The 24,036-nt window shown below is 50.2% G+C and overlaps 1 protein-coding gene across 1 annotated transcript; it reads left to right on the forward strand.

The window, feature by feature from the left end:
- Nucleotides 1-275: 275 nt before the first annotated feature.
- Lrrn2 (leucine rich repeat neuronal 2) lies at nucleotides 276-2,414 on the forward strand. The gene has a single exon (XM_026397196.2). The coding sequence runs from the start codon at nucleotides 276-278 to the stop codon at nucleotides 2,412-2,414; it is 2,139 nt and encodes a 712-aa protein (XP_026252981.1).
- Nucleotides 2,415-24,036: the final 21,622 nt, after the last annotated feature.

Raw genomic sequence — 24,036 nt, forward strand, 5'->3', positions numbered from 1 at the left:
TCTACTTCCTGCTGCTCCTTAACTCTCCACCCTCTCCTTCCAGGGCTGCCTGTGACGGGCCATGGCGATGAGGGAACAGGCCCAGACCCAGCGCACGAGGATGAGGAGCCACACCCAGGAGGGCACAGAGTGACACCCACCCATGCCCACATAGAATGACTGTCCTGGGACGGCAGTTCCCCAGGCCCTGGCAGGGCTGCTGACCCTCAACCTGCAAAACACGAAAAGCAGGACTGGATCTACTTGTGGATGGTCCCCTGTCCCCCAGCGCCATCATGAGGCTCCTCGTAGCCCCCATCCTGATAGCTTGTGTGGCTGGTGCCACTGCTGCTGTGCCCGTGGTGCCCTGGCATGTGCCCTGCCCCCCCCAGTGTGCCTGCCAGATCCGGCCCTGGTATACGCCTCGCTCCTCCTACCGAGAGGCCACCACGGTGGACTGCAATGACCTGTTCCTGACGGCGGTGCCCCCGGCGCTCCCAGCAGGGACCCAGACTCTGCTGCTGCAGAGCAACAGCATCAGCCGCGTGGACCAGAGTGAGCTCGCCTACCTGGCCAACCTCACAGAGCTGGACCTATCCCAGAACAGCTTCTCGGACGCCCGTGACTGTGACTTCCGGGCCCTGCCCCAGCTGCTGAGCCTGCACCTGGAGGAGAACCAGCTGGCGCGGCTGGAGGACCACAGCTTCGCGGGGCTGGCCGGCCTGCAGGAGCTCTATCTCAACCACAACCAGCTCTACCGCATCGCCCCCAGGGCCTTCTCGGGGCTCAGCAACCTGCTGCGGCTGCACCTGAACTCCAACCTGCTCAGGGCCATCGACAGCCGCTGGTTTGAGATGCTGCCCAACTTGGAGATCCTCATGATTGGTGGCAACAAGGTGGACGCCATCTTGGACATGAACTTCCGGCCGCTGGCCAACCTGCGCAGCCTGGTGCTGGCAGGTATGAGCCTTCGGGAGATCTCCGACTATGCCCTGGAAGGGCTGCAAAGCCTGGAGAGCCTCTCCTTCTATGACAACCAGCTGGCCCAGGTGCCCAGGCGGGCCCTAGAGCAGGTGCCTGGACTCAAGTTCCTAGACCTGAACAAGAACCCGCTGCAGCGGGTGGGCCCCGGAGACTTTGCTAACATGCTACATCTCAAGGAGCTGGGGCTGAACAACATGGAGGAGCTGGTCTCCATTGACAAGTTCGCCCTGGTCAACCTCCCCGAGCTGACCAAGCTAGACATCACCAACAACCCGCGGCTGTCCTTCATCCACCCCCGCGCCTTCCACCACCTGCCCCAGATGGAGACCCTCATGCTCAACAACAATGCTCTCAGTGCCTTGCACCATCAGACGGTGGAGTCCCTGCCCAACCTGCAGGAGGTGGGGCTCCACGGCAACCCCATCCGCTGTGACTGTGTCATCCGCTGGGCCAATGCCACGGGCACCCGTGTCCGCTTCATTGAGCCACAGTCCACCCTGTGCGCTGAGCCCCCGGATCTCCAGCGACGCCCAGTCCGTGAGGTGCCCTTCCGGGAAATGACGGACCACTGCCTGCCCCTCATCTCCCCCCGCAGCTTCCCCCCCAGCCTCCAGGTGGCCAGCGGAGGGACCATGGTACTGCACTGCCGGGCACTGGCCGAACCGGAACCTGAGATCTACTGGGTCACTCCAACTGGGGTTCGACTGACACCGGCCCATGCGGGCAGGAGATACCGGGTGTACCCCGAGGGGACCCTGGAGCTGCGGAGAGTGACAGTGGAAGAGGCAGGGCTGTACACCTGTGTGGCCCAGAACCTGGTGGGGGCTGACACTAAGACAGTCAGTGTGGTGGTTGGCCATGCTCCCCCCCAGCCAGGCAGGAATGAGGGACGGGGACTGGAGCTGCGGGTGCAGGAAACCCACCCCTATCACATTCTGCTCTCTTGGGTTCCCCCACCCAACACAGTTTCCACCAACCTCACCTGGTCCATTGCCTCCTCTCTCCGGGGCCAGGGGGCCACTGCTCTGGCCCGCCTACCCCGGGGCACCCACAGCTACAACATCACCCGCCTCCTTCAGGCCACAGAGTACTGGGCCTGCCTGCAAGTGGCCTTTGCTGATGCCCACACCCAGTTGGCTTGTGTATGGGCCAGGACTAAAGAGGCCACTCCTTGCCACAGAGCCCTTGGGGACCGGCCTGGGCTCATAGCCATCCTGGCTCTCGCTGTCCTCCTGCTGGCAGCTGGGCTCATGGCCCACCTTGGCACAGGCCAGCCCAGACAGGGGGTGGGTGGGCGGCCTCTCTTTCCAGCCTGGGCTTTCTGGGGCTGGAGTGCCCCGTCCATCCGGGTGGTGTCTGCACCCCTTGTCCTGCCTTGGAATCCAGGGAGGAAGCTGTCCCGATCCTCAGAAGGGGAGACACTGTTGCCACCGTTGTCTCAAAATTCCTGAAGCTCGGCCAGTTCTCAGCGGTAGAGAAATAACTAGGACTACTTTTTATCAAAAGGGAAGCGATCTGGGCCAGATGCCCTGCCAGGAAAGCGGCAAGGGCCCACGTGCTTGAGGCCTGGCAGCTGGACCAGGACACAGGGGCTCTGTGGCTCCCAGGGGTTCTCCTGAGGCCTCCAAAATGTTGCTCTTATCTTCTGGGGTCCTCTGCTGCCATTCATGAGGGACATGTCCAAGGAACAGGAAGGACTCTGGCTAGAGCCTCCCACCTCCCCATTATCTACATGCCCAGAGGCTGCTGGGCCTCTGCTTGGCTTTCCCCTGCCTGTGTCCCCAGGCCCTGGCCCACAGGATCCACCCCTTCCTCTTCTCCTTCTTTGTACAGTCTCAGTTGCTTGCTCGTTCCCCACCTGGGCAAGGGCTGAAGGAGGCCTCTCCTTCCCATCTTGGGGGATCACCCCAATGTGGAAAGTGACCCCAGCTGGGCCTGAAGGACATTTGGGGAGAGGGATGCCCAGGAACGCGTCATCTAGGCAGCCTGGGCTCTCTAGCGCTGACTTTCTATAGGCAATTTTGTACCTTTGTGGAGAAATGTGTCACCTGCCCCCAACCTGATTCACTCTTTTCTCCTGTTTTGTAAAAAATAAAAATAAACAATCATAATAACAACAATGATAAGGGATAGGGGGACAAAAATGAAAAGAAAAGCATCCTTTGCATTCTGAGAGCAAAGGAAGAGCTCTCTGCCCTGGGATCTCTTCAAAGGCTGACAGTGATGGGGGTGGGGAGTTTTTCCTTTTCAGTTGAATTCTGGTCTCTGGGTCTGCTCCACCCCCAGAGAGTCCCTTTAGCTATGAGCAGGAGAGCTAGGGAAGAGGGACAAAGAGCAGGAGAGGCTAATGATGTCCAGCAAGGAAGAGAAGGAGGAAGATCACACTGGAAGCTAGGAGAGGGGTGGAAGAGAAAAATGGAGACACACATCAAGATGCAGAGAGAGAGAGAGACAGAGAGAGAGCGGAAATTTCCATCACCAAACATGGTCCCCGCTTCTCCTTCTCTGATAAGCAATTAACATGCCAGTGCATAGGAAGCACTTCCCTGCCTATTTCTAATTAAACAAACCCAAGAGGCAGAGTCATGCAGAGAATTGCAAATCATCAAGACAGCGAGAACTTTGGCTAGCTGGGGCAGGAGGGGGAGTGGGGTGAAGAGGATCTGAGGAGGGGAAGACTGTGGGATAGGAAATTGCTGCATTTATCTTTCCTTTCCATTTCAGCATAATTTGCAGTGAACTTGGTTTGCTTTTGTGTGTGTGGTGTTTTGTTTTGTTTTAACGGATTTGACTCCTGACAACCCCATGTGAAGAAGAACATCTGTTGGGAAGCCAACTGAGCCAAGGGCAGGGGTGTGGCCGTGGGCCAACAAGAGGGTAACGCCAGAGCCCGAGGCTCCTGGGTGACCGTGCTCTGTTTCTGAGACAGGCTAGGAAAGGAATGGGTTTCCCAAGACTGAAATGATGTGACTGTGAGCTTTAGGGTCCCCCTGTGATAGAGAAAACATGTGGCAGACTTGTTGGAAGCCAATTCTAAACCACCACGACTGCAAATGTATACACAGATAGATGTCAGACCAGGGACAGACAAACATCAGGGTCCACAGACCTAGAACATGATCACTCACCAAAGCCAGAGGGAGAGGCTGAGGCAGCATCCATAATCACCAAGAGCAAGGATCTAGAGACCATTAGCAAAGGGCTGTTTTAGAAAGTTCCTTCCTCCTGGGCAGGACTGCCATACTTAAACCTGCAATGGAGCCCCCTGTGGGACTTGGTAAACACAGAAGAGCCACATCCCAACCCCAGACTACAACGGACGGGTGGGGCCCAAGAATTGGCATTTCTAACAGGTTTTAAGGTGATGCTCAGACCACTAGAGTGGGGACAACACTTTGAGAATCTCTGCTGGCCTGTCTGCAGTGGCTAGAATTTTTGACACTTGCTCCAGGCCTCGGCTTTTTTTATAGACAGCAGAAGGGAGTTGGGACAGTCCCTCTGCCTCTTCCCACTCAGCCTCCATTTCAATGACACCCATTCACAGATGCTCTTCTAAGGCATATGGTCTTCAGGCAAGGGTGCAGATCTTTCCACATCTATCCATGCTCCCTGTCCCCTCGATCACCCAACAGACCCTCCTGCCCCCTCCCAGGCTGCATTCCAGATAAGCTTTGGAATCATCCAATCCACATCCTACCGTTAGATGGAGCTGGCCTGGGGGCGTGTAGCCTATTTGCTGCCCTCCATGATTAGGAAGCTCTATAGGGAAGAGGTGGGACAGGGTGGCACCAATCATAGAGAGCCAGAGTCGGAAGTCACCATCTCTTTTTCTTTAGGACCATCCATCAACAGTTGACACCTTTCTTGGCATGGAAAATCAAAGTGCTTTTCCCCTAAATAAGCATCCAGAGCCCCATAATGCTCCTGAATCTGCACACCCACTGCCACCCAAAGAGCCCTGGACTGGGTCATAGCAGCCTAAGAAGTGCTCCCAGCAGCTTTAGAGTCCCTTTAGGTCCCTCTTAACTCAAAATGCTTGTAAATGAGCCTGTGGTTGGATAGACATCAGACCAGGGACAGAGATTGGGAGTCCCCAATCCCCCAGACCATTTTCTGCCTCTGGTCTATCCCTGTTTCCCTCAGACGCCTCCCTTACAGATAGGAAACCAAGAAAAGCTGTGAGCTCCTGGGGCAAGGGAGAAGTCACTCCACCAGGAGGATGATGCGACTCTGGCTCCCTGGCCCCAGGCCCTGCTGCTTCCCAGCCGCCATGTGGCTCACAGCTGCTTGAAATGAATCTCTGCTTCTGGTGGAAAAAGTCATTATGGGGGATGTATTCTGTCTCTTAATCGACTCCACGGTCCTGAACCGATTGGCTACTCCAAGGAACTAAGATAGGGGAGGTGGGGAAAGAAATGACCTCTTTTCTGCTAGAAGAGGAAATGGTGCTGTAGGGACAGCCAGCCGAGGGGAGGGAGGAAAAGGTACTTGGTGGGGTGCTGTGTCCTGGAATTGCTAGAAATGGAGCTGACACAAGTGATCCGCCTCTCTCCTGGTACAGAGCTGGACCCGGGGCCCAGGTGTGTCCCCCAGCAGGGAGGACAGCGAGACCCTCCCCTGACCACCTCACAGCTCTGAGTGTCTATTAATACAGCCAGAGGTAGCATCTGCAGTCTTAGCTTTCACAGTAGACGGAGCATGTGGTCGACTACATACTTGGCTTACAACAAGCAAAATCCGATTAAGCCTGGTCTCTGTGCATTTGAGATGACTGTTTTTTACCGGGTGTGGTGACACATGCCTTGTAATCCCCATGATTCAGGAGGCTGAGGCAGGAGGAGGACTGCCAGTTCAAAGTCAGCCTCAGCAACTTAGTGAGACCCTAAGCAACTCAGCAAGACCCTATGTCTAAATAAAAATATAAGAAAGGGCTGGAGTTTTGTCTCAGTGGTTAAGCACCCATGGGTTCAATTCTTGGTACAAAAAAAAAAAAAGTGGAGGGGCCTGTTTTTTCTTAAATCTTACATAGAAAACTATTTCTGTTGGATTTTAGGTCTCTACTTAGAGCCTATCATTTCCATCTATTGAGATGATTTCAAAACACAGCCTAGATGTTGGGCATTTCCCTCTCGAGTACACGCCACTGGCAAATTCCATTCTGCCTCCCGTGTTCTCGTCCACAGCCCCAATAGATTGTGGAGCAGATCTGGGCTAGGAGACAGCTCGATGGCTCTCTGCGGCAGCCTTCCCACCAGCCTGACATGGGTCCATTAATCAACACGTCTGGCTGCTCAGCCAGCTACAAACCACCTAAATATACTATCTAGCAGCCTACATTTCTGCATCTCATCTGCGGGGCTGTCAAGGCAGACTCCGTGGGAGGCTGTGCCAGAAAGAGGATAGAGTGAGATTGTGCCATTCCTGGGAACTCTCAATCTAGACATCCATCGTTTCATGGAAGTAGGTGAGACTGGCTGGTCGGTGTAGGGGACCCGTTGGGACTTTCCTGGTTTTAGCACTGAAAGTCCCTTGTTTCAGGAACCCTCTCAGTCCTGGGAACCTGGGACAATTGGTCACTCCAAGCCAGGGAGCTCTCTAAGTCCGATGCAGCCATCTCTCTCCCTCCCTCCCTCCCTCCCAAGCAGCGAATAGTTGATGAACATGACTATGTGGTGGGCAGTGGTCTGCGGCAAAAATTTCCGAGTTCAGAAACCTTGCATTTTAGTGAGGAGGAGACATAAGTTAAAATGTTCAATATATTGAATCATGAGAACTATGGAGAAAAATTTAAGTCAAAGATGAGGAAGGGGATGATAGGAAAGGCTTCATCGAGAACCTGACGTTTGGTCAAAGACTTGGGGTAGTAAGTCAAGCAGTATCTAGGAAAAGAACTCCGGGCCAAGAGAATGGCAAGGGTGAAGGCCAAGAGCAGGAGGCTAGTTGGGTAGAGCAAGGGAGGCTGGGGGAGAGCATCTGCCGTGCTCGAGGTCAGAGCAGCCGCAGCCACAATCCTCTTGGGTCTTGCTGGCCACCTAAAGACTTGGCTGTTCTTCCAGGAAGACAGAAAGCCGCTGGAGGGTTCTGAGTGGATAGGGCATGATTAGACCTACGGGTTCCCTCTGGTTGCTAGACAGAGAACAAAGCATGGAGGTTTAGGGTTCACAAGGGCAGAAGTGGGGACATCAGTTGGGAGGTGATCATAAGATCAGTTTATTCAATCTCTTCTAGAACTTCACCAGGGCTGGACTCTGAACAAGCTCTTTGTTTTCTGAGTCTCTTCTTCCCCTACTTTAGCAAATTGAAGCCATGTTTACTCCTTCACTAGCTCTGGGCCCCCTCCGCCGCCCCCCAATTCTTCACAGTAGTTCATGTGGGTGGAGGGTCCACCATCGCCTGTGTGGGCTCAGCACCCTGCTCTCCCCCAGTCTCCTCCAAGGCCTCAGAACAGAGACGGGAGCTAATTTAAGGTGGGAAGGAATGACCTCGATGGCCTTCAGTTCCATCTGATTGTTTGGTGTCAAAGCCCATCATACTGAGGGGACAGCAGTGGCATGAGCAAGTCACCATCCTGCCCTTCTGCCAGCCATTCACAGAGCCTCATCTGGTCCAGGTGCCACATCTACACTCCTGAAGACTTTATGAATGGAACCCTTGTGAGTTTTCACAGATGTCCGATCACCTGTCCTTCTGCCTGCCCTGCATGATTCTTGCCCACTGCGCTATTCTTTTGCAGTTGCCCTTTGTTTGAGAGCATCTTCTATTTTTTGTGGAATGGCAAGAATGTCTAACATTGGGCACTTACCATGTGCCAGCCACAATAGCAGGGATGTCACATGGACCCTTTCATTTCATCCACTATTACCTTATAAAGTGGACACTATTTTCTCTGCTTTATAGATTTAAGTATTAGGGCTCAGAAAGGTTGAATGATATTTCTAAGGTCATATAGCAAATAGGTGGCAGAGTCAGGATTCAAATGCTGTCAGCTCTCCTTTGTGGATTAGAATTAAGTCCATATCAGATTTTGCCCGTGGGCTTCTTTGGCTTCTGGCCCTAGATGTCACCTGGGCCAGTCAAGAGCTCATCAGAGACAGAACTCTATCTTAACATTGTCCTCTACTGTATTCAAATTTATACACTTTAAAAGTATGTCAAAGTTTTCGAGAACACTGGAACTTGTAAACTCTGTGTGCATTAGAGAGCTCCTGTGCAGCTACTTTTATTTTTAGATACTGTCCTCTTTTTTAATTCAGGATAATTTGTGACTTTATTGCCAGGACTTCAGTTTTAAAACCTCTTGGATGATATTATCTAGAAACTTTTCAATTCTAAAATTATGCAGTGGTTTCCTCTGGAGGAAACCAATCCGTTCTCCCTTGTGGATTAGAATCAAGTCCATATCAGCTTTTGACCATGGGCTTCTTTGGCTTCTGAGCTCAGATGTCAGCTGAGCAAGTCAAGAGCTCATCAGAGACTGAACTTTGAGCCAAACCACACTCAGCATGCGCCTAGACGGTAGGTCCCTGTCACCACTTCATCTGGCTTCTGGGCCTCTTTTATAGCATGGGTCCCCACCATCTCCTTTCAGCCAGCGGCCTGCCTCGTTCTCCTCCCACGGGGCCTGCTGAGCCATTCTCTCATCCTCATCCCTAGGCTGCTTGCTCCTCCCGGACCTTCCACTGCCCGGTCACAGTCATGATCACGACCCCCAACCACCTCCCACCCTGCACACACCTCCGTGTGCCTCTAGTCACCAGCCAAAGAACCCAAAGCGCCCCTTGGCCTTGTTTACAGAAATTTCCAATCCCCACCTGCCCCTCCCGCTCCCCAGCACCACTGCACACAAAAAGAGCCCTGGTTTTTTTTTTTTTTTTTTTTTTTTTTTTTTTTTTTTTTTGCTTCTGGATGGTTTGGAGCTCTGAAAGGGACATTGTTTGAAAATGGCAACTTCCTTGGCAGCAAGGGAGCATTCGTGGGTTGAGAGGGTGCTGAGGAGCTATTCCTCATCTTGCTGCCACCCTCAGGAATCAAAAAGGGCCAGGCTGTCAGTCTGTGGGATGGGAAGAAAAGAACCAGGCTCAGCCTAAGTAAGAGTAATGCATGATCCGTTGTGGCCTATGACTCAATTCACTGGTAACTGCATTCTCATTTGCTCTTAGGGACGTCTCAATGAGTTAGGCAGAACAGATGCTGCTGCTGCTGCTGATGATGATAATGATGATGATGATGATACCTATTTTATAGGTAAGAAGATCGAGGCTTAGAAAATTTAAATAACTGGTCCAAGGTCACCCAATCAATAAGGATAGAGCTGGAATTTGAACTCCGGTCTTCTAATCCCAGATTCCAATGCTCTACTCATGTAGCACCTTATCTTCTACACAAAGAGCAATGAAAACAGTGGAGTGCACTCTTCTCAGGGGTGTGCAATGCTAGGCAAAAAGATAAAGGGAGATAGCATCGCTGGTACTGACAAGGACTACAGAAGCTGGTGTGTGGTGGGCAGGAGCAAGAGTCTGTGTGTGAAGTGATCCCAGGATGCAGCGGGGCAGAGCTGACCAAAGCAGAGGATCCATAGCTGGATAGCACGGGCTTCACCATTCCAGAGCTCAAAGGCCATTGCTTGGTAAAAGTGCAACATGCACAGCTGAAGGCAGATAATGAAGGTATCATTATCTCCATTCATTTCACAATGAGAGGTGGAGGGGAACGAGAACCCAGGAGTCAGGGCAGGGCTGGACCCAGAGCCACTAGAACATGGATGGCCACTCCTCTCAAGCCCTCCACTAGAGCCAGTGGTTCAAAGATGGAGAGTCCATGGGCCTCTGCAAATTGCTGACAAGTCTTTCTGTGGATATGTATATGTGAAATTTTCTGGAGAGGACACCTTGGATTTAATAAGATTCTGAAATGGGTCCAAAATTCAGAAAGGTCAAGAACTACTGCATTAGAGGGTCCGGGAATTTTAGTCACAGCTGCAGAATTCGAGACTGCAGCTGAGAGTTGCCAAGGGAAACAGCCACCCACAACAATTCCAGGGTCTATCAGGAGGATTAGCTTGATGAACATCTCCCATCTCGGCACTTAAATGGGATTCAGATTTACATAGATAGCCATTTCCTTGAAAATAAGGAAATTGAAGTGAGTTCCTAGTGCTTTCAATTGCAAAGCCAGGGCTCCTGTGTCAGCTTTTAACCTTCAAAATTTCAAGCTTTCAACCCATCAAAACCTACAGCTTTCTGGGACTCTGCTATACCCCCCACATCAGTTCCGTGGGTCCCCCACCCCTCACACCCTCAGGAGAGCTCATTCTGACAGTCACCAACACTTATCTGACCAGCATGTGCTCAGAGAGGGCAGAGGATTTACCCAAATGCCACGGTAAACCTGGTCTAAAGCCCTCCTCCTCTTTCGTCTTGGGTACATTAGAATGGCCCCTCATTTCTCCTTTATGCCCCTTCCTAAATTCTTCAACTTCTCTGACTACCCTGCATGGACACGTGGACATCCACATGCTCTCACAAACACACGCAACTTTGTAAATGTCATAGGCAGCTCTGCTCCTGTCCCCCCTTCTACATGCCATCTGCCAGGAGCTATTTTAAGCACCTAATAAAACAGTTTCAGAATGATTCCTGGGGTGATCTGCCCTTTGCTTCCCTTGGGCAAGAGCAATTCATTTCCAGATGGAGTTACGTTTTGCTACCAGCAAAGAGGAGAGTCCACCGACCGAGGTCTCACCAGCAAGAGACCCCAGTGACCTCCCCACAGGGAGTGTGCTGCGTCTCAGCTTCAACTATGGGGATCACCCATGTAAAGGAAGGACAGACCCAGGGCACAGTGCCTGCATTCGACCTCTGCTCTGATGCTTGCCATCCAGGTGCCCTTGAGCTAATAAGTGAGTCTCTCCACCTCAATGAAGGGAGGCTGACAGCACCTCGCTCCATCGTTCTCATACTTGAGCATGCATCAGTATCACCTGGAGGGAGATTAACCTGCAGAAACCCCTGTTTCCAGTTCTCTAAGTGTGGAGTGGGGCTCAAATTTTTGCATTTCTTTGGTTTTTTTGTTTGTTTGTTTGTTTGTTTTGTTTTGTTTTTTTTGGTGGGGGTACTGGGGATTGAACTCAGGGGCACTCGACCACTGAGCCACATCCCCAGCCCTATTTTGTATTTTATTTAGAGACAGGGTCTCACTGAGTTGCTTAGCACCTTGCTTTTGCTGAGGCTGGCTTTGAACTCATGATCCTCCTCTCTCAGCCTCCCGAGCTGCTGGGATTACACGCATGCATCACCACGCCCAGCTAAAACTGCATTTCTAATACAAGTTCCCAGGGGACTGATGGTTCCAGGACCACACTCTGAGAGTCGGTGATCCATCTCATGAGGTTGTTGTGAGGATTAAATGTGAAAGTCCACACGGAGCCCCTGGCACATGCTAAGGAAGTGGCAGGGGGTTCTCACCATGCCTGTACACTGGGGTCCCCTGGGGAGATTTAAAGTATTTCCGATGTCCAGCACCACAGACCAATTAAATCAAAGTCTCTAGAGATGAGATACAGACATTACTACTTTTTGAAGACTCCCAGGTGACTTAGTATGCAGTCAAGGTTGAGAGTGACGGTAAGAGCTCAATAAATTTAAAATGCTCTTTATGAGCTACCCAGATGCCCCTCTTTTCAGGGCCTCCCTCCCCTCTTCTCTCTCCAGGGTTCCATCTTGAGCTCTGGCTCCCGTGGGGCAGCCTAACCTTGGCTTTGCCATCCAGAGAGGGAAGGAACCTGGTTCATTCATACAGAGGCACATCCACTCTGTCAGCAGCTCCTGCACAGGGCTCTGTCAACCCAGCCGCCATCCCTGAATCTACAAGGTGCCTGGGGGGTGCAGGGATGAGTTCAACCCAGGCCTGGCCTTGACGGTTCGTGATATAGGACAAAAGATATAGAATGATAAATGCTGGGAAGGGTCCAGCCCACTTCCCACCCACTGCAGAAGATCTAATGACCTTCCCATCATTGTGTCCCTGCTTTAATACCTCTAAGTGACAGGACACTCACTCCCCATGAGGCACCCTGTTCTGCTTGTTAGATTAGATAAATGAAACCCCTGCCCCGTAACTCCCACTCTAGCTCTAAGCTCAGAGAGGTGCTCATTCCAGATGTCCCCTCCCACGTGACAGCAGCTCTGTGGAGACTCCTTCCCTCTGGAGAGAGATTGGGAGGGGAAAATCAAGGGCACATTCATAAGCACCATCCAAGTGTCAGAAGTCAAGACAGGGTCCTCTCTCCAGTTCTTAGAGGTTGTGCTGGGAAATGAAAATCAGCACAACGCAGAAATATTCACTAATGAACCAACTGCCAAGTTCTAACATCCGCCCCCACCCCTACATTCTTTCCCCTTGACCCCAGCCTCCGCCTGACGGGACCCATGGCGTCAAAGGTCTCAGTCTCTGCAGATTGTGGGTGGTTACCATGACACGAGACGAATATCATGTGAGCCAACTGCAAAGTAAAATTGCTTGGCGATCCCCACAAAATGTAGATTTTAATGAGGCTGATGAAATTGATGTTCGACAAGTATTTAGAGCTACTGAAAAAAAATAAAGATCTGAGAGAGAACAATTAGATTGAAGAAGAGAAAATCAATGTGAACCATGGCATAAGAGTTACCTCCAAAGTAAATGACTGGAGGGCCGGGAGCAGAGCTCAGTGACAGGGTGCTTGCCGGGCACGCACAGGCTCTGGATTCTATCCTCAGTGCTGCAAAGGAAGAGAAAAGAAAGTAGATGATCTGGGCATGAAAAATCAAGAGAAATCTATAGGAAATAAATGGAGCAGTACAATACTGTTGTACAATGAAGATCCTCTTTAAGATCCTGCTGAAAAGTCAAACAACAAATAGTGTTTCCCTCAAAAATCTACCATTTGGCTAAAGAGTTTAATCTTGCCTAATAAAAGAACCTCTATGCTGTGTCGGTGATACAAGGCAGCAGTGATCGGGAGATTAAGGAGAACACAGGTTCACAGTTGGAAAGAAGAAACCCTGGGAAGACAGGAATGGGGAGTCAAGGAAGAGAGGTGTGTGCCGTCTCCTCTGTCACCATCTTCCTGCCCACTCCTCTGGGGATACCCATCACACCTTAATCAGGAGATGCCCAAAGGTTCAGGAAACTCCAAGACATGCAATGGATCCTGCCACCCATGAAGGAGGGCTGAGACATGGAGAGGCTCCCTAAGGGTGGCCATGAAGGTCCAACTGGGAAATCCCTCAAGCCCCTCAGTGCTTTCACCAGAGAGGGACAAGGAAGGGCAAAATCACACGTGAGCAAAAGGGAAATGGATGACAATGAGCAACCATTGCCCTAAGTGGGGAAAGGGCTTCCCACTTAGCACCCCACCTGTCCCTGGCCTCCAGCTAGACCCCAGAGAGACAGAGCAGGGAGAGGAATGAGGTGAGATCTCCTGGATGGGTGTAGGACCCAAAGCAACATCATCATGTCTCCACCTCTCGACATTTCCACTATTTTTACAGAGAAAAAATAGGCCAAGATTAATATCAAGGGGAAAGTAAGCTATAAATATGTGCACAGAGAGGAGAGGTGGCGTGTGCGCGCCGAGGAGGTGCTGTCAGGGTACGTGGCAGCTGTGAGCCTTGGCCATCTGTGTGCCAGCTGAGCACTCAGCTTCCTCTCCTCCGCCTGCCCCTCCAGATGCCTTGGTCCCCACCAACCGCCAGGGAGGGGAAGAGACCTGGCAGCAGGTGCCCTGGCTCGAGCAGCTCAGATGAGAGGAGTCTGAATCGAGCTCACCTTTTCTCACTTCCTGCTGCCCAGGAATGGAGAACTTTTGACATCCCGCCATGGCCCTCGCCTCTGTTTTGCCTTATTATTATTTAACTATCTGATTTCTTTTCTTTTCTTTTTATTTTTAATTTGGTAAAAAAAAAAAAAGCACACACACACACACACACACATAACAAAATTTATCACCTGAACCATTTCTAAGTGTACAATAGTGTTAGTTATGTTGATACGGGTGTGAGCCAATCTCCAGAACTCACCTTTTATCTTCCAAAATTAAAACTGTGCCCATTAAAAAATTCCCCACTCCCTCTCCTCCAGCCCTGGGCAACCGCCATTTTACTTTGTCTATATAAATTTGAGTCCTCCAGGCACCTCATGTAGGTAGAGTCCTATAAAGTTTGTGACTGGCTTATTTCACTTAGGATGATGTCCTGCATGGGATTTTCCTTCCCTTTGAAAGGCTGACCAATGTACCCTTGTATGGATACACCACATCTTGTTTGTCCATTCATTTGTGGATGGCCATTTGGGTTGCTTCTACCTGCTATGAATTCCGGAGTGCGAATATCCCTTTCAGTCCTTCTGGGTATCTACCCAGCAGTAGGACTGCTGAACCATGGGGTAATTCTATTTTAATTTTTCTAAGAACAGCCAGGCTGTTTTCCATACTGGCCACATCATCTCACAAACCCATCAGGGCATGAGGGCTCCCATCACTACACCCTCCTTGGCTTTCTATAGGGTCATTGAGCACTGGGGCTCCCCAGCACCTCTGGACTTGAAATGAAAACCAGGAGCATCAGTTGGTTTGCCTGGCTGCAGTCCTGGCCTTCCCTGCCTTCTCTTCAGAGCCCGCCACCTCCCCCCACCAATTCTGGAGGAATCTCAAGGCATTGCTCAGCCCCTGAGGAGTATGCCCTCCTGCAGGCCTGGGAGGGACAAAGGAAATCAGGCACCAGGGCAATGAGAGCACCAGTGCCCAACAGCAGCAGCCCCCAGCCCCACAGAGGAGCACTCAGCTGGAGGCAGACTAGGGAAGAGGAGGGCACAGGCCCCCACCCATTTCTGCGATGGCTGCGTAGGATGCATGGTAGGGGGAGGCTGGGCTGGGGTGAATGGGTATAGAAGTCCAGGCCACTGTCCACTTGTCCCTGAGCCACCTGATAACGCAGTACCCAGCCCAGCCTCTCTACTTGCCGGGGAGTGGGAGTGACCTGCAGGCCAAAGGCTCATTATAAAATTCAAGTCTGGTCCTCCTCTTCATCAACTCTACTTAAAATGTAATGACAGTGTTCCCTACTGTCCTCAGACTGAAGTCCAGACCCCATGATGGCCCTTCGTGCCCTGGCCCACCTGTGTCTCCAGCATCTCCCCCCAACTCCCCAACGCAGCCACATTGTGGCCGCTGGCTGCATCCTGCCTGAGCAGCACTCAGCCTGGAGCATCTCACCCGAGTGCCCTGTGCCCGCCTCTCTGTCTAGCTCCTTCAGCCTTTGGGTCTCAGCCCAGAGGTCACTTCCTCCTGTTTGAGTCGGGACCTCTTCTCAGGCCCACCACAAGATTCAGCCAGGACTTACCACACTGGGGGTGTTCCCTGCAGATGTCCTAAAACACTGAGTTCTAGGAGGAGAGCCTAATCCTGGCCCCTCCCACCCCTCGAGTCTAGAACACTGCCTGGTTCAGTGTTGGTGTTTACTCAAACCTTTTTAAGGAATGAATGAATGAATGTGTGAGTGAATCCGTGGACTGAATCCCAAAGCCGAAAGGACTCCTCCTTCCCTCCCACCTACAGAGCACAGAGCTCTCTGTGCATGCACCATGGTCACTTGAACAGAGGCCAAACAGACCTTTAGGCTTCTTTCTTATCTCCTGACCTTTAGTGTCTCCCAGACTTAAGGGGAAATAAGGGTAGATAAAAGGGGGTTCATGTCACACTAACGAAACAAACCATTCAGTTTGTTTGCAAGTTGTTCAAAGCTCTGAACTATTTACATTTTGAATTTATCTGTCTTCCCTCTGCCCTGAGCCACTGCACAGTGAAATGTATGGTTTCTTTCTTTCTATTTTTTTTTTTGGAGGGGGGGCGGGTTCCAGGGATTGAACCCAGGCTCATTTAACCAGTGAGCCACATGCCTGGCCCTTTTTATTTTTATTTTTGAGACAGGGTCTCACTAAGTTACTTGGGGCCTCTGGAAGTTTATGGTTTCTCCAAGCACCACCCTGACTCCCCAGCTCCTGACCAATGATCATGTCCTGTCCCTGGGCACCCCATCCACTTCCCTCTACTTCCTCCTCTCCTTCCTGGACTGTGATCTATGGACACCTCCCTGGGAGCCAGCCTGGCCTAGAGGCCCAAGGAGCCAGGTGTGACAGTGATGTATCTCTCCAAGCTCGGCTCTAATTGGCCATTCCCCAAGGAGCAGAGAGACTTCGCAAGACAGAAATCTCCCCTCTGGCCTCCTGAATCCTTTCCCACAGCTGATAAACAGCAAGTCCCCAAACTGGGAACATTCTGAAAGGAAGAGAAATGATGTGGGGAGAGGAAGGGAGGAAGGGATACATCCAAAAGTGCCAGCGCTCGCCACAGGGCCCCCAGAGCTCACCCATTCTGGGAACACAAAGTATTAGGGAATTTTATGTGAGCGCCATTATCAGCATCACTCTAACTAAAAACAGCATGCAGAATCTCCAGGAACCTCCATATCCATTCGTCCTCTCCCAGGCCTTCCCTGAGAGGTGGGAGGGCTGGGCAGGGTGTTTAGGACCATCATACCATGGTTTCTTATGTGTTACCTGAGAGACGGGTGTTCTGTGCACATTATCTCAACTCTTCAACAATCCCTGGAGGAGAGTCATTTGTTTCTTTGTTTAATCTAAAGCAGTACATAAATTCATGATATCAATAATCATTATTATTCAGTATTACAGGCATAGTGCCATCATTTTATTATTTTGTTTTGTTTTTATTGGTGAATAGACTCAAGTTTTTGAATGGTTTTAGGCTCACAGCAAAATCAAGCGGAAAGTACAGAGCTCCCACACGTCCCTCCTGTGCCCAACGTCAGCGTCCCTCACCATGAGGACCTACACCAGGGGGGTCCATTGAGCCCACACTCATCAATTAGGATATCAATTGGACATCTGGATGATGCCATTGTCTCCCAGAGCCCACAGTTGGCATGAGGACTCCCGTTTGGTACTGTGCATTCTGTGGGTTTGCACAAATGTCTAATGTCAACTAGTCACCAGGTTAGCGTCACACAGAGAGGTCACACTTGCTAAAAATCCTTTGCTGAGGTGAAGAGTTTTAACCTCATTTTAAAGACAAGGAAAGTGAGTTCCAGAAAACATATGTGACTTACCTGGTATCAGGTCCAGAATGGGTCTGATTCTGGATCCAGGACCTTTCTGCCCCTGACAGGTAGATAAAACCTGGTCCTGCATCAGCTAGCCGAGGGCGGTGTTAGGTGGAAGCCCAAGACGCCTGCCCTAGACCAGACGCCTGGTCTGGTGGCAACTCTGGGCACCGACAGGCCAATGACCATGGGGGAGACTGAGATCACTGGAGCAGAGACCCCAGAATACAGAGTTGGCCCTTCAGTTTAGAGGGAAGAACTGCCCTCCAGTGTCCCCTTGGGCTGAGTCAGGCTTAGAAACCCATGTCCATCCTGCTCCTGACCCCAGGGCCTGTAGTCCCAGCCCAGCAGGTCCCCTCTGTGCCATCGAGGGGCAGGGCTGGGTGACATAGTTTCAAGCTTCTCGGTAGTCTTGTGTGTCCCTGTTCTCAGACGCCAAACGGCCCAGCCCAGAGCCCTGACCCCATCACGCTCTGCCCACATGGCCTGACCAGGGCTAGAGTCTGCTCTTAGTTCCAGCCCCAACTCCTTGAAGGTGGGATCTGCCTGGCGTCAAGGCACCCCCATGCCATGCTCCTTAACATAAAGGCGCACAAGGGTTCTTAATTCCTCCTGCCCTGGCACCAGCCTCATCGTCATGCCCTCTCCAAGGGACTCTCCCTCCCACAATAGTCACTAAAATGTCACTCTGAGATGCAAGGGTAAGCTGCCAGCAGGTACCCTGTTGGGAGAACAAGCATGTTAGTGTTAACACCCCCCCCCATAGTCATCCTTGTCATCACAACCCCCACATTTGGAAAGCACTTGGCCATTCCAGACCATTTTCTCACCCAGCACAATCCTGAGAGGTAGGCAAAGCAGCATTTCTCTCCCCAGTTGGCAGATGGGAAATATGAGACTCAAGAGAGGTTAGGTAATTTACCCAAGGTCACACAGCTGAGACTCAAATCTAGGCCTCTTTCTCCTGCCACACATGAAATTGCTTTTCCGTTGACAAAGCAGCAAGTGCTTTTCCGGTTACAGGAAAAACACCAGGCTGCAGAGATAAGATGCTTGGAAACCCAAATATGTGTGATGAGAGAGAACACAGGTCTTCCTCTACCCTCCTGGAGGAAGGGAAGCCTGACGGGGGAATATCTTAGAGTCTCCATGGATGATGCTTCCTCTCACCCAAATTGGAAGGGCAGCCGGGGAGGGAGAGCTTCACCCCATCCAGCTTCCTGTGCCCCCTGAGTACACCTGGGCTTCCCCACCATGCATTCCCCACTGGGGACTTGGAGAGGTCACACAGAGTATCCAAGACCTTCTCTTGCCCTCATTACTCTGCTTTCCATCAGGCACCACATTAAATCTTAATTAGGAAGACATCTGAGGCTATAAGCATGGGCTCCAGGGGAGGCACATGTTGTTGGAGAGCCATAACCAGCAGCACGCAGGCAGAGGCCGGTCACGATCTGCCCAGGGGCACCCAGGCCTGGGGCTCGGGGGCTCCTCCCCATCCTCCCCCCAGACCACCAGAGCCTGCTTTGGGAACTCCTGCATTTAGCTACAGGTGCTGCCTCCTTCTGCCTCTCTCTGCGCTGGGGGCTGGAGGGCTGGGGACAGGTCTAAAAACCAGCTCACGTGCACAGCTCCCTTCTGCCTGGAAGAGGGTTTTCCAGTGAAATGAGATCCAGTCACACCCAAAGTGAGACTGGAAAGGCCCAGATAGATGAAGGCTCCAAAGCTGTTCTAGATCACCATAGTCATGCCTCACACATCCATCATGCACGCACATATGTGTATACACATGTACCTGCACATGGCACATACGCATGCACACACTCCTCAGGCTCTCCTCTAGAAAAGATGAATGCCCAGCATCCCCGCACAAACCAGGGTGGCTCTGCAGCCACGTGAAACCTCCCTCCTCTCCCTTCCTGCCCCGGTCCTGAGACACCAGATCATATATGACTCAGGCCAGACCAGCGGGAGCTGGCTGGTCTTGCCCTCTCATAGTATTTCCTGCTTTGAGCTAAAGTTCCACAGTCATTCAGCCAGGGAGGCCAGAGCAGTGAAAGAATTTCTCTTGCCAAAAAAGCGAATACGAGGTGGAACAGCATTTATAACAGCGCAGCGTCTAGACAGGAGGTAATGGTCCTGAAACCCTGCGCTGGTTGGGCTTCACCTGGCTCAGCCCCAGAGCCACATTTCTAGGGACATTGCTAACTTGGCCTCCCTCAGCAAGGCATCCGGCATGGGAGGTCCCGATGGAACTCTGGCACTGCGCGGCTCTAGGGCAGTAGAAGGAGATTAATTCTCAGACATTTCAGGGAACAGTGCGTGTATGTTACAGAGACACAGGTTTCCATACAAAATGGAAAATCTCCTGACAGCCAAGTCTGGCTAACAGTGGCACAGGGCAACTTGTGAGGTGGTGAGAGCTCTGTCACAATATATGCTCAAACAGAACAGCGTGATGTTTAAGAGCTTGAGCTATGGAGTCAGATATGCCTGACTTCAATTCTTGGCTTTGTCATTTGCTAATTGTGTGACTTTGAGGAAGTTACTTAAAACTCAGTTTCTTTATTAGTACTTATGCATAATAGCACTTACCCCTTGGGGTTTTGGGGTGTCTGTGAGGTTAATGCATGGAAAGTAGAGTGCTTAATAATAGTAAGCATTTGACAAATTTCAGCTAGAACTATTATTATAAATAATAACAAGAAGAAAGTAAGTGGCTGCCAGTCAGGGATGCCAACAAAGAGGTTGGAAATGGGGTTAGATCATCTCCAAGGTTCCTTTCAGCTCAAAGGATATACAGATTTGTTCACTTCTTCTTTTTTCTTTTCTTCACATTTTTTATTGGCTTTTTTCTTACTCAATATATGAAACTACTATGTGTCAGAGACCGTGTTAGACGTGGAATATACAAGGGAGCAGAGGCTGCCCGGGGTTCTCTCCTCTCCCTCTGAGACCTCTGCAAGGAATCCTTGCCTTCGAGCGCTCCCCAGCTGATCAGAAAGCTATGACGTTGTGTGAATGAGTCCACACGCACGGCCACACTGCCACGCACTCCTAGCAACACAAACCCTAAGCCCTGTGCAAAGTTTAAAGGTATCAGCACTTGGCTGTTCATTGATTCCTGGAGCTGCCTCCGGCTCTCATATCACTCCACAGGCTGTCTCTGGACCCTTTTGATCCTAGTTCCCCAGGAATCTATTCCATGGGCAAAGAAACAAGCAGGCAAGTAAATAAATCAATGTACCCTGCAGACCTCAGATGCCATCACCGCACATTACCCCTTGGGCTGGGTCCCTGGTTGGTGAAGCTCCTCATTCCACCAGGAACATCTGTTCCAAGAGGACAATTAATAACCCTTCCATAGTTGGCAGCTGGATAATCAACCTGGCATAAAGCAACTGGCTGGTCTCCAGGTATGGAGATAAATCAGGAGCTCAGGACTGGTTTCTGCTATAAAATGTTGAGCATTCAACAGTGACAGCCTCCAGGTTAGTTGTGGTGAGTCCACATGGTTAAGCTCATTCTAAACCCTCAACTGTGCCACCAGGACCACTCTGTTCACAAGCCTACTGGAGGGAAATACTAATGGGCACCCACAAAGTGGGCCTTCTTGTCTAGTGATAACCAAAGGAGCTTGGTAAATATTCACATTAAACACAAATTTTGTCATATTCTGGGCTCATTCCAAGAGGCCCATCCAAGCTACCTTGGAACCAATTCTTGCATCTTACCCCGTCCAAAATTTTTACCATCTGGCCAAAGCATTAGCAAAGCACATGCATGAGCAAGCACCTGGACATGGGCTGTCTCTCTTTCCAAGCAAAGTAGTCAACAAGTTGTATTGCTCCAAGTACCAACCACTGGGAGGGTTTCTGTTCTCTCTCTCAGGGGCTCTCCTGAAGAGATAGATAATGCTACAGTTGTTCTCTTTCAGTGGGTTCCAACAGATTACGAAGAGTTTTGCAAAATAGCCTTGGTAGTCTTCCTCCTCGGCTAGTTCTCCATAGGTGTAGATTGAGGAGGAGAAGGAATCGTGGGATCAGGCACACCTAGGGCCCAGGTGACTCACTCACACAATTCACATGAGCCTTCAGAATCTGCTTGGCCCATCTCTAGCACCTGCACTTGATCTTGGGGTGCTACTGGGCCTGAATATATGACTGTCAATCATGATGGGCAGCCGGGATGTTCACGTTGTGCCCAATGGCAGGTGGGGTCATGATCAGGGCAGCCACAAGCCCAAATTATTCTGAAAGGAGAATAGTGTCCTGACAAAGAGAAGCTCCCAAAGCCTTCTGACCTCTTCCGGAGATTCTGGTATTGAATTTGCCAAAAGTTCCACACAGCACCTACCAGTCAAAGAGACTAGCTTTCAGCCAAGATGGAATAAAGAGACACGTCTTGCCCTCCCTCCTAAAATAACCCAAACCAGACAACCATTCCTAAGACCTGGTGTACCAGACAACGAAACACAGAGAACCTCCAAAGATGCGACCTAGATGAGCTCATCCTCATGACCGCCCTTCCCCACTGTCTTCAGGAAGTTTCCAGGCTGCCAGGCAGGGAGTGGGACCTGGGTGGAACCTGACAGATTCTCTGAGTTGAGAGGACGATGCTGAGAAAGCAAGACAGCTGGAATTCACAGTCAAGAAAGCTGGAGAGGAGAGGCAGAGCTCTGGGAATGTGGAGAGGATCCCCGTCAGCACCTTCCACTCAGTGTCCATCAGAACCTGCATGTCAGGACCTAGTGGGGCTGGAGAGAGTTCTGCAAAAGATGAACAGGGCTCATGCAAGCTGGGGAGGGGCTTGTCCCCACAGGCCAGACAAGAAAGTGCCACAATACATGGGGCAGTCAAGAGGCTACATAAAAGGATTTTTGCCTCCGTAGAAGGTAATAATTAGCCCTAGATCACGGTTCCTCAACCCTCTCAATTAACATTTTGGGACAAGGAGTCCTTTATTATATAATTGTGCTCAACATCTTTATATTTTATAACAGAGCTTCAAAATAAGTGAAGCAAAAATGAATAGAACTGCCAGAAGAAAGGGGCAGCTCCACCACTCCAGCCAGGACTATTAATACCCTTCTCTCCATAGTTGATGGAACAAATGTCAGAAAATTAACAAAGACACACAAGATCGGGATCCTACTATCCATCAACTTGACCTAATAAACATTTATAGAACACCCTACCCAACAAAGACAGAAGATACATTCTTTTCAGCCATACAGGGAGTTTTTTTTTTATCAAGAGACATCATCTGGGCCATAAAATAAAACTCAATGAATTTAAAAGGATTTAAATCATACTAATTGTGTTCTCTGACCACAATGGAAATAAATTAAAAAATCAATATCAGAAAAGCATCTAGAAAATTCCTAAGTATTTGGCAACTAAAAAACACTCCTGTAAAAATCCATGGGCCAAGGCTGGGGATGTAGCTCAGTTGTAGAGCGCCTGCCTAGCATATATGAGGCTCTGGTTCAATCCTCAGTACCACAGGAAAAAAATAAATAAATAAAGTCTTCAAAGAAAAGGAAAATTGGGAAATATTTTGAATTGAAAGAAAATAAAAACACAACATATCAAAATGTGTGGGATAGGAGAAGTGACGCACACCTGTGATCCCAGCTGCTCAGGAGGCTGAGGCAGGAGGATTACATGTTTGAGGCCAGTCTCAACAATTTAGTAAGACCCTGTCTCAAAAATAAATGAATAAATAGGGCTGGGTGATGTGACTCAGTGGTTAAATGCCCCTGGGTTCTATCTCCAGTACCAAAAAAAAAAAAAAAAAAAGTGCCACTAATGTAGTGCTTCAGGAAAATTAATAGAATTAAACACCTCTTATAGAAAAGAAAGTGGCACGTACCTATAATCCCAAGTGACTCGGGGGACTAAAGCAGGAGGATGAAAGGTGGAGGCCAGCTCAACAACTTAGCAAGACCCTGTCTTAAAACAAAAAATTGGGGGCTAGGGTTGTGGCTCAGCTGTAGAGCGCTCACCTAGCATGTGCGAGGCCCACATAAAAATAAATAAATAAAACAAAGATATTGTGTCAATTACAACTAAAAAAAATATTTTAAAAAAAATTTTTAAAGGACTGGGTCTGTGGCTCGATGGCAAAGTACCCCTGGATTCAATCTCCAGGATCAAAAGATGAATTAATGAATAAATAAATAAGAAAAAAAAGAAAAAGAAATTATTTCAAATTAATTCTCCAGTTTAAATTTTCTCACTGTCCTATTGTGACGGTCAGTTTCTATCCTACCCACCAGACTGCACGTGCCTTGGTGACTGTACCCAGGCCTCGTTCATCCTGAGTCTGTGCCACCTAGCCTGTTGTAGGACTCCAGGAACACAACCTGGTCCCCTTGATTAGACACACTGGCTCCCTGTCACAGGAGGACAACCACCCCTCCCCCATAGATACAGTCTTGGTGAAACTGTCAGTCAAGGTTGGCTGGTCTGCCTACTGGGCTGGCTGGCCAGAGTGAGGCCCTCTGCCCCCCGATCGTGAATCCTGAGCAGAGTGCCACAAACGCAGAACACAGTCACAGCTGGGGACGTGGGTTCTGAAGAGTCTGCCTTTGAGGGCCTGCCACAAAGATCCCCAAAATAACCCTGGTTCCTGTGCCTTCTTTTATTCTATTTGTGCCCCCAGCCCTGCCCTCTTTTCTCTTTCTCCTTTGGTCCTGTGAACTCCCCTTGTCCTTCTAGAATTTCTTTTTGCTTAAGTTTTCTCGAGCTAGTTTCTATTTTTCTGCAATTAAAAAACACCGACACTCGGTGGTGTTCTGATATTAGGGGGCAGATAGATGAGGATGTATGGAAACGAGGTTAAGAGACTAATTCCATAAAATGAGCCCATGGTACTGACCCCCCCCACATACACTTTCTTTGCCAAAACAGCA

This window comes from Urocitellus parryii, chromosome 9 (assembly GCF_045843805.1).
Source record: "Urocitellus parryii isolate mUroPar1 chromosome 9, mUroPar1.hap1, whole genome shotgun sequence".
Taxonomy (NCBI): Eukaryota; Metazoa; Chordata; class Mammalia; order Rodentia; family Sciuridae; genus Urocitellus; species Urocitellus parryii.